The sequence below is a fragment of the Coloeus monedula genome (assembly GCF_965178545.1).
Source record: "Coloeus monedula genome assembly, chromosome: 2".
Classification (NCBI taxonomy): domain Eukaryota; kingdom Metazoa; phylum Chordata; class Aves; order Passeriformes; family Corvidae; genus Coloeus; species Coloeus monedula.
The window spans coordinates 120,139,402-120,156,011 of record NC_138782.1 but is presented as its reverse complement, the minus strand read 5'-3'; the positions used below and the strand labels follow the sequence as shown (position 1 = coordinate 120,156,011).

At 56.3% G+C, this 16,610-nt stretch overlaps 2 protein-coding genes across 2 annotated transcripts; one reads left to right on the top strand and one right to left on the bottom strand.

Annotated features, from left to right (window-relative positions):
* Positions 1 to 161: 161 nt before the first annotated feature.
* Positions 162 to 3,635, top strand: TRIM54 (tripartite motif containing 54). Its single transcript, XM_082277127.1, has 10 exons — positions 162 to 422; positions 881 to 1,053; positions 1,407 to 1,578; positions 1,656 to 1,751; positions 1,876 to 2,109; positions 2,335 to 2,357; positions 2,449 to 2,573; positions 2,914 to 3,015; positions 3,174 to 3,212; positions 3,411 to 3,635. Exons 1-10 carry the CDS (start codon positions 255 to 257, stop codon positions 3,419 to 3,421), a joined length of 1,143 nt encoding a protein of 380 aa, XP_082133253.1. The 5' UTR covers positions 162 to 254; the 3' UTR covers positions 3,422 to 3,635.
* An 11,136-nt stretch (positions 3,636 to 14,771) lies between these two features.
* On the bottom strand, positions 14,772 to 15,071 carry UCN (urocortin; the record flags this gene model as incomplete). Its single annotated transcript, XM_082302338.1, has 1 exon — positions 14,772 to 15,071. The coding sequence occupies one exon, from the start codon at positions 15,069 to 15,071 to the stop codon at positions 14,772 to 14,774; it is 300 nt and encodes a 99-aa protein (XP_082158464.1).
* Between the last annotated feature and the right edge of the window lie 1,539 nt (positions 15,072 to 16,610).

Sequence of the window (16,610 nt, the reverse complement as noted above, 5' to 3'; positions counted from 1 at the left end):
GATCAGCGGGTCCCGAAACTCAGTCGATCCCAGGGAATTAGCCGGTACCGGGACTAGCGGGTCCCGAGGGGTGGGCAGGAACGGTGACTCAGTGTCACCCGACGCCGCCGACAGCTGCAGCCCCGGCGGGGCGGGGGCGGCTAAAATTAGCGTCGGGGGCCGGGGCCGGGGCCGAAACAAAGCAGGCACCGGGCGGCCGGAGCGAAGCCGCGGGACAGAGCCGGGTCGGGCCGGGCCGGGCCGGGACCGCGGCCATGAACTTCGCGGTAGGGCTGAAACCGCTTCTGGCGGAGGCGCGGAGCATGGAGAGCCTGGAGAAGCAGCTCATCTGCCCCATCTGCCTGGAGATGTTCTCCAAGCCCGTGGTCATCCTGCCCTGCCAGCACAACCTCTGCCGCAAGTGCGCCAATGACGTCTTCCAGGTGGGACCCGCCGGTGGGGCGGGGGGAGGCACCGGGACCTCCGTCCATAGCACCCCAGGCCGGCGGGTGGTGGCCCCGTTATCCCGGAATCCCCGGCCAGCGAGGCGGAGGGGCGGGCGGCACCAGGAACACCGAGATCCTCTTCACAGGGGGGGCTGGTCTGGCTGGGATTCCCGGCTCCGGGACCAGCCGCTGGGACCCCCGGCTGGGCTGCGCTCGGGGCCGCTCCCGGCCGGCGGGGACGGCGGGCGGGAGGCGGGGGCCGTGTGTGTGTCCTTGTTTGTGCTCACACCTGTGTCCATGCTCTTGCCCGTCTCCATCTCTGTCTCCGTGCCCGTGTCCGTGCCCGGGGGCTGTGGGGCGCAGATCCGTGGGGGTCTCGCTCCCGGGGTGGGAGCTGCCCGGGCGTGCCGGGGGTGCGGGGTGCTGCCGCCGTGACCCCTCGCTTATACCCCCAGGCCTCCAACCCGCTGTGGCAGTCGCGGGGCTCCAGCGCGGTGCCGTCGGGCGGGCGGTTCCGGTGCCCGTCATGCCGGCACGAGGTGGTGCTGGACCGGCACGGGGTGTACGGATTGCAGCGGAACCTGCTCGTGGAGAACATAATCGACATCTACAAGCAGGAGTCGGCCCGGTCCGGAGGCGCGGGGACCCCACGGGGGGGGCGAGACCTGCGGGTGACAGTGAACCCACCGAGAGGGCTGGGGGTGGGATCCCAACAGGAACGGGGGAGTCACGGGGCCCATACAGGGCCAGGGAATATCCCTGGGGCTGGGGGTGTCTCCGGGGCCAGAGGTATTTCTGGTGCCAGGAGTGTCCCTGGGGTTCAAGCGTCGCCGGGGGCCAGAGGTGTCCCTAGGGCTGGGCAGGTCCTGAAGCTGGTGCTGTCCCTGAAGCTGGGGTGTCTCTGGGGGCCAGGATGTCTCTGGGGCTGGGAGTGTCCCTGGGACTGGGGGTGTCTATCTGACATCCCCAACCCCCATGCAGACCCCTTCACGCCAAGGCTGAGCAGCACCTCATGTGTGAGGAGCACGAGGATGAGCGGATCAACATCTACTGCCTGCGCTGTGAGGTGCCCACCTGTTCCCTCTGCAAGGTGTTTGGGGCACACAAGGACTGTGAGGTGGCTCCGCTGCCGGCCGTCTACCAGCGCCAGAAGGTAGGGGGCCCCCGGGGTCTTGGGGGGGCCAAGGGTACCCGCACAGCCACCCTCACGCCCATCCCCTCTGCTCCCAGAGCGAGCTCAGTGATGGCATCGCCATGCTGGTGGCGGGGAACGACCGGATCCAGGCCATCATCACACAGATGGAGGAGATCTGCCACACTATCGAGGTTGGGACCGGGGGATCCGGCCCTGGGGCTGTGCCAGTGGAGGGATGTGGTGGGGCTGGGAGGGTCCAGCCCTGGGGCTGTGCTGGGGGGGTGCACAGTGCAGCCCCTGACTCCTGTCTGGCAGGAGAACGGTCGGCGGCAGAAGCAGCACGTGGGGCTGCGGTTTGATGCGCTGTACGGGATCCTGGAGGAGCGGAAGAAGGAGCTGCTGCAGAGCATCGCGGCCGAGCAGGAGACCAAGCTGCAGCGTGTCCGTGGGCTCATCCGCCAGTATGGAGACCACCTGGAGGCCTCCTCCAAACTGGTGGAGTCAGCCATCCATGCCATGGAGGAGCCCCAGATGGCCGTGTACCTGCAGGTCCTGCCAGGGCAACAGGGAGAGGAGGGCACAGGAGGCTGGGACTGCCCTGGGGCTGTGTGGTAGTGAAACAGTTCCCTGAGGGGCGTGGGGCTGCCTCACAGGTCGATACAGGGAGGCTATGCTCACCCAAAAGGATCTATGGATGCCCTGGGATGTGCAGGGGTGGACCTGTGGGGGGGTGATGTCTAGGAGACACTGATCCCCCCTCGCTTTTCTCCACAGCACTCCAAGGAACTCCTGAAAAAGTGAGTCAGGAGCATGGGGGGGAAAAGAGCTGTGGCTGGTGGCTCTCTGGGTGCTGGACCCTGCAGCTCCCAGGGTGTCCCTGCCCTGCAGGATCACAGACATGTCCAAGGCATCAATGAGCAGCCGCCCTGAGCCCGGCTACGAGAACATGGACCACTTCTCCATCAATGTGGACTATGTGGCTGAGATGCTGAGGACCATCGAGTTCCAGACAGGTGCCTGCACTGGGGAAATTGCTGCCGTCCCGAAGGGGCACTGGGACTGCCTGGGGTGCCCAGCCCTCAGACAAGCAGAGTCCCCCCCACCACACACCCTGTGTGGGGCTCCCACACAGGATTGGGCATGTGACCTCCACCTGTAGCACCACCCAGGGACCCTGGAGGGGCAGTCCTGCTCCAGGCTCTCCCTGGTTCCCACACTGGGCTGGTCACATTCCTCCTGGGAGCATCCTGGAGTGTCCTGCTTGGTCACCTCCCTCCTGGCATGTCCTGGTGTATCCCCACACTGCAGGAGGGAGGGAGGGAAGGCCCCACCTGAGCTGTCCCCTGCCCACAGAGCCACTGGGCGAGGAGGAGGGTGATGGACCTGGGGACAGCAGTGAGGCTGCAACGGATGAGGACCGGCTGGACAGCCTGGAGGTGCCCGAAGCTGCTGAAGGTGAGTGCGTGCTGTGACTGCCCAGTGCTATGTCATGCCCAGTGCTGTGTCCAGTGCCATGCCTGCTTGGCTGTGCCATGGCCCACATGCAGCAGCACGGGTCCCTCAGGGTGCCGGGGTATCCCTGTCTCTATCTTGTTCTCTCTTTCCCTCTGCAGATGTGGGGCCGAGGCAGAAGCCAGCAAGTTCTCCCCATGGTGAGACCCTCATGGGCTGTGAGATAGGCACAGCCACGGGGTGCCGTGGGGCAGAGGAGACACCTCCTGGGAAGGGGGATGAGGATGTGGATGGGAAGGTCACGCCACAGGCTCCCCCTGGGCCATCCCTGTCTCCCTGCTGCAGGGAGTGGGAAGGGGGTCCCAGGGTCACAGGGCTGAGGCTACTTTTCTGCACAGGTCAGCACTGAAGTGGAGCTGTGGGATAATGCTGGTAACCCCTCAGCTGTGGCTGTCCCTGTCACGCCCGGCTATGGCTGTCTCTGCCACCCCTGCCCCGGCTATGGCCATCCCTGGCACCCCTTTCTCATGGCCGTCCCTGGCACTCTCAGGCAAGCTCCATCCCTGCTGCTGGAATTCCCCAGGTGGGCGCTGCCCCTCTCCAACATTAAAAATGTGTGAGGACACGTTCTCCCGTGTGGTGTGTGGTGGGTGGAGGCGGGGGTTGCCCCAGAGCAGCTCTGCACCAGCCCCACAGGGTCTAGCCCAGGGCGGCCCCTGCCCCATCACCCCAGCAGTGCCCCCAGCACCTCAGGCAAGGGGCTGAGACCCCAGAGCCCCAGTGCGACTCGGGAGCCCTGTGAGTGGGACTCTGTCCCCCGCCCACAGCCCCTGCTCGGGGGCGAGGGTCCTCAGGCGGCGCCCAGCCCCGCCACCCCCGTCTGGGTGCCCGCAGCAGCACCGTCCCACGGGTGCTCCGAGCAAACACTGTCGGGATGAGCTGGCTGAGTACACACCCGGCCACATCAGCGCTGGGCCGGGGCCCGCGGCCCCCGAGCCCGGGAGGCTCCCCCGGGAGGGCCGCGGCAGCGGTGGCTGCGTCACCCGCCCCGTCCCGTCGCCATGGTGGCGATGATGCGCACGGCCAGGGCTCCTCGGGCTGGACGGGTCCCCTGTGGCCGGGCTCCACTGGGGGGTCCCCGCTGCCACCCCAGGTGACAGCAAGGGCTGGGCCCTGTGGACCCCCCGGCAGCCGGCAGACCCGGACACTTGCAGCACGTCCAGGTGATGCCTTTTCCTGGTCTTAAAATCAAGAGTCATACACGGTTAGAAGGGGAAAAGGGATTTTACCTTGGTATTTATTTTAAGGATCCTTAGGTGCACACATCCAGGTCATATGTACCAAAATGCACCCTGCCGAATATGCCCCAAAAGATTGGGTATAACATTATAGGTGTTACTAATTAGCAGATCTATCAAAGATTCCCCAATGAGAGGCTGGAGTGAGCCCCCCTCCCCAAGGAGCCTTCTCCTGGATGGTTCTATCTTGGTTTACAGAATGTGTTCTGGAGAGCACCTTGGGGTCTGAGGCACACTGATCCCCAGCTACGAAGCTTCTAAAATGTTTAGTCTCTTAGCTTGACAAACAAGTCCAAGAACGTAGGCAAAAAGCACTGGGAATACAGAAGTTGTAAAAGGTATAACAGGCGTATAAAAGGCAAAAATCTTCATGGCATCACAGGGGCCACGGCGCTGGCTCGGGGCCGGCGTGCAGGGTCCCGTGGGCCGGGATTCAGGCGGGACAGCTTTGCTCTCTTGCGTCCCCGGGCTGCCCCTCCAGGCTGCCAGCGGACCAACCCCAGGGCCCAGCCCAGCTGCTCCCCGCCACCATCTGCTCCTTCACACCCCAGGAACGTGCCTGGGAGGGCTTGGGAGATACCTGGGGAGCAAGAGGGGCTGTGGCTTCTCCGTGCCTGCACCAGATATCAGGGTTGCAGTATTTGCCTTTCCCCACCCCTCAGGGATGTTCCCTTGTCCCCATCATCCTCCAGAGGTGACTGAGAGGGACTCACAAGCACTGAGCAGCCCCTCAGCTGAGTGCCATAGATGCCACTCCAGTGCTTGAGATGCCTCAGGAGAGCCCCACCTTAGTTCTCATCTGTTTTGGGCAATTTTCTTCCTTGTGCTTTGTGTCCAGATGCTCATGACCTGTCACTGCCCTCCCAAACCAGCTCTGGGCAGCACCCTGGAATTTGCTGATGCCTCTGCTTGTCCAGTTAAATTGTATCCCCAGCTGAGATTTCAGGAAAAGATGATCTGTGCACTGAGCATGGATTCTAACACACAGCCTGCTCCAGTTCCTGTCCAAGGGTGTCTCCAAGAACCATCATTATTTCTCTTTATTCTTCTCCATAACTGTGCTTCCAAAGGCCTTTTTCTCCATAAGGGACATCATGTTAACATTCCTAAGGAATGTCTTTTCACTTTCCCTTTTTCACTTCACACAAAGGCAGGTGGGTTGTCCACCTTCCGTCATCACTTACCCAACTATATGTCCCATTCGTGGCATTTTGTCCATTTTATTGGGTCTGTATCGGGTTTTTGTGGTAAGGTTTTGGCAGTGGGGAGATTACAGGGGCAGCCTCTGTGAGAAGCCGGCAGAAGCTTTCCTCAGAGATAATGTATTTAAGGAGGAAAAAAAGTTCTTGTGTAGAGGTAATTGCAGCCATAGAGGACGGAGGGTTTGTGAGCCCTGGGGCCTCTCAAGGCAGGGCAGAAGGAAGTGCTCCAAGTGCTGGAGCAGGGATTCCCCTGCAGCCCAGGGGTGCCCAGGGGTAGCAGAGACACACCCACAGCCTGTGGAGATCCACATGGCAGCAGAGACCCACCTGCAGGCCCTGGAGGGGCCCATGCTGGAGCAGGTGGATGCCCAAAGGAGTCTGTGACCCCGTGGAAAGCCCATGATGGAGCAGGGTCCTGGCAGGGACCTTTGGACCTGTGGAGAGAGGAGCCCATGCTGGAGAAGGTTTGTTGGCAGGACCTGTGACCCTGTGGGGGACCCAGGCTGGAGCAGTCTGCTCCTGAGGGACTGTCCCCATGGAAGGGACACACAGAGGAGCAGTTTGTGAAGAGCCACAGCCCATGGGAAGGACTCACACTGGAGAAGTCCACAGAGGGCTGTCCCTCCCACACTGGAGCAGGGCAAGGGCTCCTCTCCCTAAGAAGGAAGCAGCAGCAGAAACTATGTGGTGAACTGACTGTAACCCCCATTCCTGTCTCATTGCACCACTGGAGGGAAAGAGGTGGAGAATTGGGAATAAAGTTAAGCCTGGGAAGGAGGGAGGGGTGAGGGGAAGGTGGTTTTAGGATTTTTTTTACTTCTTGTTACCCTACTCTGATTTGATTGGTAATAAATTAAACTAATTTTTCCAAATCAAGTCTGCTTTGTCCATGACAGTAATTGGTGAGCTTTCTCTGTCCTTATCCTGAGCCATGAGCTTTTCTTATATTTTCTCTTCCCTGCCCAAGTGAGGGGGGAGTGATGGAGCAGCTTTGGTGGGCACCTGGTGTCCGTCCATGGTCAATCCATCACACATACAATGCCAATTACCTTCCTCTTAGCTTATGTTAAACCCCGTGGAAAATCCTCCCAGGGTTTTGGGGACTTAAGGAGCAATGTGTCCATTTAAGTGAACCATTCATGTGCCAGCATCAATGTAGGGTGGGGTTATTGAGCTACAAGAACTGTTTTCCTAGTCCAAGTACTTTCTCCTTTTTCTGGGGGAGTTGTAAAATTCAAGGCCCTTACCCAACATGGGGGCAAAAATCAGACTGAAATCTAAGATTAAAATTCCCCAATCCAAAGGGTCCTTCACTGATCATGACACTAGGAAATCCAGCAGTTTTACTGCTGCAGTTTGAATTCTCCCTGTTGATTGGACAAGCTGTAAAGTATCAACATATTATATAATGGAACACCATAAAGTAACAACATGTTGTGTAAGCACTTCACTTGCAAATTTAATTTACATAAACAGATTAAAAATTTGAAGAACATAATTCTGTGTTGTCAGTCAGCTGGAACTTCAGGTTTCCAGTTTGGTGTGAATTCCATATATCTTGTCCAGACTCAGGGACCCTTTTCACACATGTGATGGATCCAATTCCTGTCCTTTTCACTATAGTGTATATTATTAACACTGTTGGGAGAGTACCTTTCCACCTTTCTTGTGGAGCCTCATCCTTTCATGTTCAAACATCCACCACTTCTCCAGATGGAAAAGACTGTCCAGGGGTACCCAAGGGAGGGGTGGGGCCTCTGATCCAAAAACCTGTGAATGAGGATAAAGGCTGTGAAAGAGAAATTAAATATTGCTTTGGCTCTGCTTGTCCCCTTGCACACATCTGATCTCCATGTGTGGTTACAAGGTTATGCAGGAATGCCTTCCAGTGCGGTATTTCCAGAGTGCTCATTCCTGCTTTGACTCGGGGAATGACACAAATTCCTGTAAGAGTCAAAGATGATGCTCCACTCGAGCCTCTTGCTGTAACTTGGATATTTGCCTCTATTGTCTGATTCATCCTTTCTGTCTTCCCACTGGACTGTGGGATCCTTAAGGTGCGTAATTCCCAAATAATCTGTGAAAATTTGGACATATCCTGCACCATTTCTGCTGTAAAGTAGAAATAAATAAATATCTGAAGAAATTCTTTCTGGGACACCCAATCTGGGTATTATTTTTTTAACAAACCCTAATCACTTCTCTACTCTGGTTGGTGCAACAGGGGAAAGCCCTGGTGTCACAGAAAACTGGGAAATAAACTCTCCAACCAATTTGCTGGGTTAGAAAGGTAACATTACTTTATTAGGAGTGCTGGATGCATAGGAAATCCTCCTCAAAGCATGCATGCCCAGTAACCTAACAGACAAGGTTATATTCCTGAAACTAATACATATTCATCACATTTCCTGAATACAAGCATATATGCTAATAATTTCTGAGGACTTGTTTTGGTATGGTTCCAGATCTTCTGATGAATCTTTTCTCCTTGAGAGTATTTTAAATATGTGATCGGGTCATAATGTACTTCTCTTATCATTCTTTGTTCTGAGACACAACCCTTGTTCTCAAAACTAAGACATTGGCTAGTACATATGAATCACTAATGTAAGTAAATAAGGAAGCATTAGCTGGCACAAGACTTACTAGTCACAGACAACTGCCTTTCCTGACAGTCCTGGATGTGGGCTGTCTGATTTGATGTGCATTGTTCTTTAAACAGGTTTGGGACTTTTTAGTGACGTTTTTTATGATAGCAGTTACTTTTACACTCCGAACTTGAGGCTTTGGTGCTTCTGCCATAGATTCTATTCCCCAGTGAGTTCCCTTATGTTGTTCCTCTGCCATCTTCCTCATAAGGCGCTGGGGAACACTTGCTGGATGTAATCTGCCATCCTTCAGGACTATTTTCAGGATCTAACAAATTTGCCACTTTCTCATCTTCAGCCTGGTAATTGGCAGCCTCCTTGTCCAAATGCCAATATTTATTGGGTAAGACCAACAGGATGTCCCCACTCGCAGCCTTCTCAACCGCTTTGTCAGCCAGGCCATATCCAGTATTCTCTGGGGTTTCTCTGAACTGATGAGATTTACAATGCATTATTGCCATCTTTTGAGGCTGCTGCATGCCCTCTAACAACCTCTGTATTATCTGTCCATGTTTCCTGGGGGATCTCTTAGAGGTTCACAGCCCTCTCTCTTTCCAAATGGCTCTGTGGGCATGGACCACTCCAAAAGCAAATTTTGAGTCAGTCTGTAGAGTTACAGTCTTATCCTGTGGAGCTCCAGCGCTCTGGCAGTGCAATCAGCTCTGCTTTCTGAGCCGATGTTTTGGGGCTCAGAGCCTTGGCTTCTATCACCTCATGCTGAGTTAGCACTGCATTCCCGGCTTTTCAGATTCCATCTTTCACTAAGCTGCTCCCATCCATGGAGAGTTTGCCATCAGCTTCTTCCAGAGGAGTGTCCTGTAGATCTTCTGGAGTGGAGTACTCCTGTTCAATGGCAGATTCTGCATTCCAAGCCCATCCTGAAATTCTAGTGGCCCATACTAGTGGGGTGACTGCATTGTCCACTTCCTCTGATATTTCTGCTTCAGGTTCAGGATTCTGTAACAGATGGACTTGGGTCTCCAAGGCCTTTTCTTTAGGAATATGAACTGTTTGGTAACACCAGCCAACCAGAAATGTGGTTGACGAATACCAATAGATGTTTGTATTGATTACATCTGGGTGATTCTGTAAAATCCATTTGCCAGTGTTTCTCAGGGGATATTTCTTGCTTTGTGCTTCCTCCCTGTATTTTATTTCCTATTTTTGGATAATTAACACAGCGAATGATAAATTTTTAACTACTCCTTCTGCAAAACTTTGCATCTTGCATCCAAGGAATTTTTCTAAAAGCAGTGATGCATCTGCTCCTGTGTGTGTCTCTTGATGCCACCTTTTAAGATGGATTTCCACAATCTCCAAGAACTGCTTTCCAGGTGTTTCCCACCACCCTTCTTTATTTTTAGTACAGTTTAGCTGTTCCACTCATTGTTCCTCTCCTTTGGTATAATTTGTTGGAGATGATTCCACACAGGTTTGTGGAATCAAAGCTCTTTCACAGCTTGGTTTCCTCGATGCAGCTTCTTCCACTGCTGGATCTGCTCTTCGATTTCCCTTTACAATATTTGGATTCTTTTTCTGGGGGCTTTGCAATGTATTATTGTGGTGTTCTTTGGTTGAAGAATTGCTTTCAGAATCTTTGGAATTTCAGCTACATTTTTTTCTGAACTCGCCTGTGAAACTCCTTGCTCTTCCCAAACTGCTCCCTGAGCATGGATTATGCCAAAGGCATGTTTTGAGTCAGTATAAATATTGACTTCCTTTCCTCAGCTCAATTCCAGGGCACAAGTGAGAGCTCCCAATTTGGTCTTCTGGGACGAGCTGTTCGTGAGCAATGGGTTGTTGTCACTGCCTTCGTGGTAGTGACCACAGTGTGCCCAGACTTCCGATCTCCATTTACCACGTCACTGCTTCTGTCAGTAAAGACCTGCACAGCTGGCATAGCAAATCCTTCCCCAGCAATGGCAAAGGACACTCTGGCATGCAGAGAAAGTAATGGGGTCATTTTGTCTTCCCAGTTGTGAATTCCACGGGTTGTGAAATGGTCTGAGGGATTACCTGCTCCTGAGGAATTTCCTCCCTGGTTTTGCTTAAAGGTCCTTCAGTGTAACTACAGAATGAACTGCTCCATTATCCACTAGAAAATCCATTGTTTCATTCCCCAGCTTAACTGGAATCAAAGGGTTGGCCAGGAAAACAGGTGATGCCTCTGGTCCTCTTCAGCCCAGCCCAATTTCTGTGTCTTCTGATTATCCCTTCTGTCCATTTGTAAGTAGGGGATGCTCCTTTTCCCAGTGCCCTTCCTGTCTGCAACGGGCACTCTGATATTTTGGAGGGGTGTTAATCCCCACCCTCACCCCCAGCCTCATCCCTGAAATCCATCTTGCCCTCTGCCTCTTGCCTGCCCCGACAGTGGATTCAATAATTTCTCTTGGCTCTTCTCCTTCTCTTCTACCTCTTCCCCTATCGTTACAGGCATCACTTGGGAAATAACCATCCCCTCCACCTCTCCTCTGTTTTGGAGTTTCTTTCTGAAAGCAGGTGCCAACTGCCCAACAAAAAGCCTGTTAAACAGCATCCTGCTTCCTTCCCTTGCTGGATCTGAATCCATCCATTTGGGAGCCACTTCACACAATCCTTCAAAAAGAGCTTTACTCCCTCTTCCCTTCATACAACTTGTCAAGGTGTTTCAGTTTCTTCACTGCCTCTTAGAATCCCAACAAAATAATTTTCTGATACAATTTTTGTGAATCTCACCAGCAGTCTGATTGAGATCCCACTGTGAGTCATTCTTAGGATGAAAATTGTGAGGATTTGGGATGCCATGAACCTTTTGATCTAATCCTATTTTCCTAACTCCTTCTTCTCAAGACTTTTCTAAATTGCCCTCCATTCCTCGTGGGGAAACAAATATTCCAGGACAATCTGGATGACCTCCCACTTTGGATTATGAATTGGCATCATGGTTTTAATCACACTACACATTCTGTTAGGATTTCTGTGATATGATCCTGCTCGCTGCTTCTGATTCAGCAAGTCTGAATTGTGATGGGCACATGCACATCCACTGCCTCTCCTTCAGGTCCATCTGCTGCCCTAAATGTGCTCGTAATACCGACTTACCTTTCTCCCTGCTCCTACTGGAAACAGGGGATGCATCAAAACCACCATTTCATCGCCGGATATACTGTCCACCTCCAGCTCTGATCCTTGTGTCGGAGCAGCTGCCAATAACTGGACTTTGGGTTTTTGTCTCTTTTATCTTCTTCTTCCATACGACAAGTATCTTTCCCCTTATCTTCTTTTCTTCATTTCCCCAAGAATATATTCCATTTTGATACTTTTGAATCTACTAAACCACATTTTTTTCCTTAGTTTACTAATTATTTCTTAAAGTGAAAACCAAATCTACATCAGGGACTTCATCCCGTTCATTATGCTTCCTACAAAGTAACATCAACTGTAAAATTGCATTATATTGTAAAGACCTGTTGTTTTCTGGCCTTTTTTCACCATCATCTAATTCAGAATGAGGTAACCATCGATTACAGTACCTTTTCAACTTATCATAGGGTCACCGTAACTCTTCAGGATGCATCCTGGAGGAAAGCAAAGTGGAATTTCTACAGAAGCAGAGGAACCCATTTCAGTTGTGGAATTTCCACTGTTTCATACACTATCCCAATGCACGCACCTAAATCCCAGTTTTCACATCACCAGCTCTGCACGTGAAAAAGTGTGCAAACATCAAAAAACCAAGATATGCACCACCAAACTGTAGAAACAAAATTTTTTTGTTTTCAACTTATGCAGAGCCCAAACCCAAAATCCTGCTTGTTGGCAATTTCCAAACACCCCCCTCACCAAGGAAATACCTCTAGAATGTGTTGTGCCATTGAGTCACTGATTGTCCTGATGTTGAGGCTGGTCATCCAAAATACCTGATCACAAGGTTGGAGTACATTGGAATTTGTCCTGCCAAGACCCTTTGCCTGGAGTGGCCAGTCAGTCTGGGCAGGGCACTGTGGCTATGCCATCTGGGTCATCACAAACTGCTGTCCCAGCTGTGGGCTTCCTGGTGTGCATAGACAATTCACAAATCAGTGCAAGGGGTTTCTGGTTTTATTCCAGTTAGTGCAGAGCCAGGAGCTGAGGGTTTCCTCAAAGCTGTTCCCTGAGCATCAGAACTTTACATTATTTATACATTTGAGCAAAGAACCAGCATTCATTGGTTACCAATTACAGAACTCTTTTATTAATTAGGACTCAAACTCCTCTTTGCTGGGTGCATCTCCCTCCTCATGCTGATCACTCCACAAGTGCAGCTCTTTCCTCCATTTGAGTCGGGGTCCATTCTGAGTAGGTGGTCAGTGAGTCAGTGATTGTGATCTCCTGTTACCGGAATTACCTTTTCCCCAGGTACTGCTCAGTCCTGCTCACGACACTCTGGGTGCCTCTCATCCAGACAGCCCACTGCTCTTGGGATAGTCTTCCCTTTTCCTTAAAAGAGAAGCTTAGCTGAGCCTACGAGGTTCATGATGTAATTACTAATCACAAGTGTCCAACGACAGCTACTGAAGGACATGAGGAACGACAAAATCCTCAGTGGTGACACTGAGCTGGGGAGGAAGCAGTGACATCCCTTCCCAATGGATCCGGGTGGACATCAGCCCACTGGATGGGGAGGATGAAGGGAGGAGGGGAGCCCTCCCCTCCACGAAGTGTGGAGAGCTGTGGATGCAGCATCCTGCCCAGGCTGGGGCTTCCTGGAGCAAGAAGGATGTGACATCTGGAGTCCAGGAAAGGGTCAAAGCAATGCCAAAGGGACTGGAGCATCTGCTGCATGAGGAGGAACTGGAATGTTTTGGGTTGTCTATGTGTATGCTTGCCTCCAAACTGGCCTCCAAAGATTTGGGGTGTTTTTGCAGTGAGGTTCATCACACAGGGTGCCTGGAAAAGGCTGCCCAGAGGGGTTGTGGTCCCTCTACCTGGGAAGCCACCCAAAGCTGCATGAGGGGCAAGAGGCCCCTAGAACCCCACCAGCCCCAGCCCTGCTTGTCAGGGTTGGCTGAAGCAGGCTGTCCAAGTCAGGTATAAATATCTCCCATCTGGTATAAATATCTCCTAGGTGGGATCGTCCCACTATAATCCTTGCCAGCATGGCCTTCCAGCTCCAGGGTACTCTGGTATGCTCTGGTGGAATTTCCCCTTCCAAGTCCCAATGGACACAGCACGAGCAGCTGGAGCAGGGCCTGGAGTGGGGAATCTCCAGCCCTGAGCTTGTTCCCAAAGGCTGCGCTCCCCAACTCCTTTGCGCCTTGGAGCAGCCTCCTACCAGAGCCACTGGGTCACTGGAAGCAGCTCACCTGAGATCTGGGGGCTGCACACCCTGCCAGCACTGTGCTGCCTGCGCTCCCACCAGCCCTGAGCACTGACCTCTACTGCTGCCACACCCCCACGCAGTCCTCCCCAGGTACAAAAACATTACTTCCTGCTCCAGCCCTGCCATGCTGCCCTTCTAGCAGGTATTGGCATGTTATCACAGAATTTTTGGCTGGTTTAGGTGGGAAGGGACACCCAGTCCCACCCAGTGCCGCAGGCAGGGACACCTTCCGCAGACCAAGCTGGAGGCCCCGGTGAAGACCAGGGCCACCCACAAGGAGGCTGAACCTCCCCCAGCTGCCTCAGCAGGCTTCATCCCTGTCCTCTTGGTTGGAGGCCTGAGACATGGCCCACCACAGTGCCCCCCTCCCTACCCACGACTCCAGCCCTGACCCACTCAGCAGCACCGTGTGTCCCGCAGAGGTTCCCCCCACTCCTGGTGCTCCCACATGGGTGGCCATGTCCTCCCACAAAGGGCCTGTGTCTGTCCCTCCCCCAGCTCCCAGCCCTCTCCCCCGCCCTCCTGGGGAGGGCTTGCTTCCCTGTTCATGTCCCCACCTGCGGGCAGGTGGGTGCAGCCCCCCTGTGCCTGGCTCACTGGTGGTGAGGACCCACTGTTCCCATCCCTCTGCCCCCTTTGCTTCCTACTGCTCCCACAGTGAGCATCTCATCCCCTCTGAAGAACATGGTGTGTCACCTCCTGACCCAGGCACACACACAGCCTTGTTCCCAGTGCTGGTGGGTCTGTGCTGCTGGCCCAGCTGCTCCTACCCAGCCCTGGCCCAGCTCATCCTGTCTCCTGAGCCCTTTCTCCCTCTACAGTGAGCCCTGTCCCTGTTCCCGGTGAGCATGTTTGCCCCTTCCTGGCAAACCCGTTCCACCACCCCCAATGAGTCTGTTTACCCATCCCTGGTGAGCCCCTTCTTCATTGCCGACAAGCCCATTCCCCCATTCCCCGTTGCTGGTGAGCCCATTCCCAGTGAGCACGTTCCCAGTTTGCCCAATCCCTGGCCCTGCATAGCCCCAGCTGCCCCCACCCCGCACTCGCTCACGCCTCGGGTTTCCACCACGTTTTATTACAAAATCGGTGCGGGCTGGTCCCGGGGCCGGTTCCGCTCCCACTCGCCCCAGCGCTGGGGCCGAGGCGGGTTTAGCCCGTGCCGGTGTTGGTGCGGAGCGCCCTACAGGGCAGAGGCCGAGGCGGTGGCTGGAGGCCGGTGCAGCCCCAGGGTTACAGGGGGTTCGGGGCATTCGGGCATTCCGCGGGGGGGTCAGCGCCCCACGGCGTCGAGGATGCGGCGGTTGGAATCGGCGCGGGCGCGCTGGCTCTGGGCGCGGGCGAGCAGCAAGAGGTGCCGTAGGAGGTGGAAGGTGAGGTCGATGGAGAGCGGCGGCTCGTCCCGCCGCCCTCGCCACGGCCCCGGGGGCGGCGGCGCCAGCGGCGGCCAGAGCGGGTGGTCCTGAGCCCCGGTCCCGGCCGCCGGGATGGAGCCGTCGGTGGTGGCGGGGCGGGCGGCGGCGGGCGGCGGGCGGGCGAGCAGCAGCAGGAGGGTGAGCAGTGCCCGCCTCATCCTCGGTCCCTCTGCACCTACGGGGCCAGGGGCTCAGCGCCACAGCAGAGACCGGGGCGGCTGCGGAGGCGCGACGGGAATCGCGGCCCCGGCGGCGCGGGGACCGTCCCGCGTGCGGAGCCCCCTCCGCGCCCGCACGCCCCGTTCCGTCCCCTCTGCGCGCCCCCGGCCCCGGTGCCGTCCCTGCCCGGTTCCCAAGCCCCGTCCCGTACCCGGTGCGCTGTGCCCTGTTCCTGCCGGTGCTGGCGGCGGAGCGAGCGCGATCCGTCCCGCGGGAGCTGAGCCGGCGGCGCGGCCGGGGGTTATATCGGTCCGGGAGCTCGGGCTGACGTCAGCGCCGGGCACGCACCGGGCGGCGGGGGGCGGGGGCGGGGGGCACCCGGGCGGCGGGGAGCGGGTCCCCGGCGGCGGGACGGGGCTGAGGGACAGAGGGGCGGAGCGGCAGAGCCTGCTCTCCCCGGTCTCGGGAGCCACCACTCCGGTTCTTTTCTGACGCCCACCAAAGAAGCACGGCGGGGCCGGGGCGGTGCGGGCAGGTGCATTGGGCCGTGCTAACCCTCGTGTTCCCGGTCTCCCGGTTTCCCCGATCCCCCTCCCGGCTCTGCTGCATCCCCAGTCTCGTTCTCCGCCGCTGTCCGCGGTGCTGAACGGTCGGGACGCGCCGGCGCCCCGGGGTCGGTGAGCGGGGCCGGGCCGGTGAGCTATCCGGGTGAGCTCCCGGTGAGCCCTCAGGGGGCTGTACCGGGGTGAGCCGCGGCTTCTCGGCGTGGAACCCTCGCGTTCCCGGGCCGAACGGCCGCGTCAAACAGCGGCGTCCAAACAGGGACCCGGGGCGGCGGGGGGGGGATCCCTGGGTGGGCGTGGGGACATCCCGATCACCGGCAGCTCCGGGACAGGACGGTCACGGGTGGGGGTCCCCAGCCTGGCTGTGGCTCGGTGCCCCGGGCAAAGCGGGCGGGGCCGAGGTGAAACCGCGGGGCCGAGGCCGCAGACGCCCCGAGCGCAGCGGTAGCACCGGCCAAGTCCTGTGAGTCATAGAATGAAGGCACCGGAGCCGGCAGCGCCGTGCTGGATGCAGGGTGTTCCGTCGGGGCACCGGCACCGCTGCCAAATGTTGAGGTGGCTGCTGGGGCTTCACACTACTGTTGGCAGCCCCCCTGAGTGCACCACACTGCTGGCATTCCCTCCGAGTGCTCCACACCACTGTCAGCAGACCCCTGCGTGCGTCACACCACAGCCAGTGGACCCCGAGTGCTTCACCCTGCGGCCAGCAGACCCCCGAGCGCACCGCACGCTGCCAGCAGACCCCCGAGTGCACCGCACGCTGTCAGCAGACCCCCGAGCGCACCGCACGCTGCCAGCAGAGTGTAGCTGAGCTGACACCCAGCGCCGATGCTGGTGCCGGTGCCACATCAGGCTCCTTCCACAGTGCCAGCGTGGGGCAGAGCCGAGCAGAGAAGCTCAGCCTGGCCCCTCGCACGGTGTGTCCCACACCAGGTGGCACAGGGGTGGTGGGGCACGGCCCTGCCCGCAGCGAGC

Bases quoted from the DNA above. Each gene is read 5' to 3' on its own strand.
- TRIM54 (XM_082277127.1), top strand. From the start codon at position 255: ATGAACTTCGCGGTAGGGCTGAAACCGCTTCTGGCGGAGGCGCGGAGC. The intron at 423-880 runs GTGGGACCCGCC...TTATACCCCCAG, and splicing joins GCGCCAATGACGTCTTCCAG to GCCTCCAACCCGCTGTGGCA. The intron at 2,358-2,448 runs GTGAGTCAGGAG...CCTGCCCTGCAG, and splicing joins TCCAAGGAACTCCTGAAAAA to GATCACAGACATGTCCAAGG.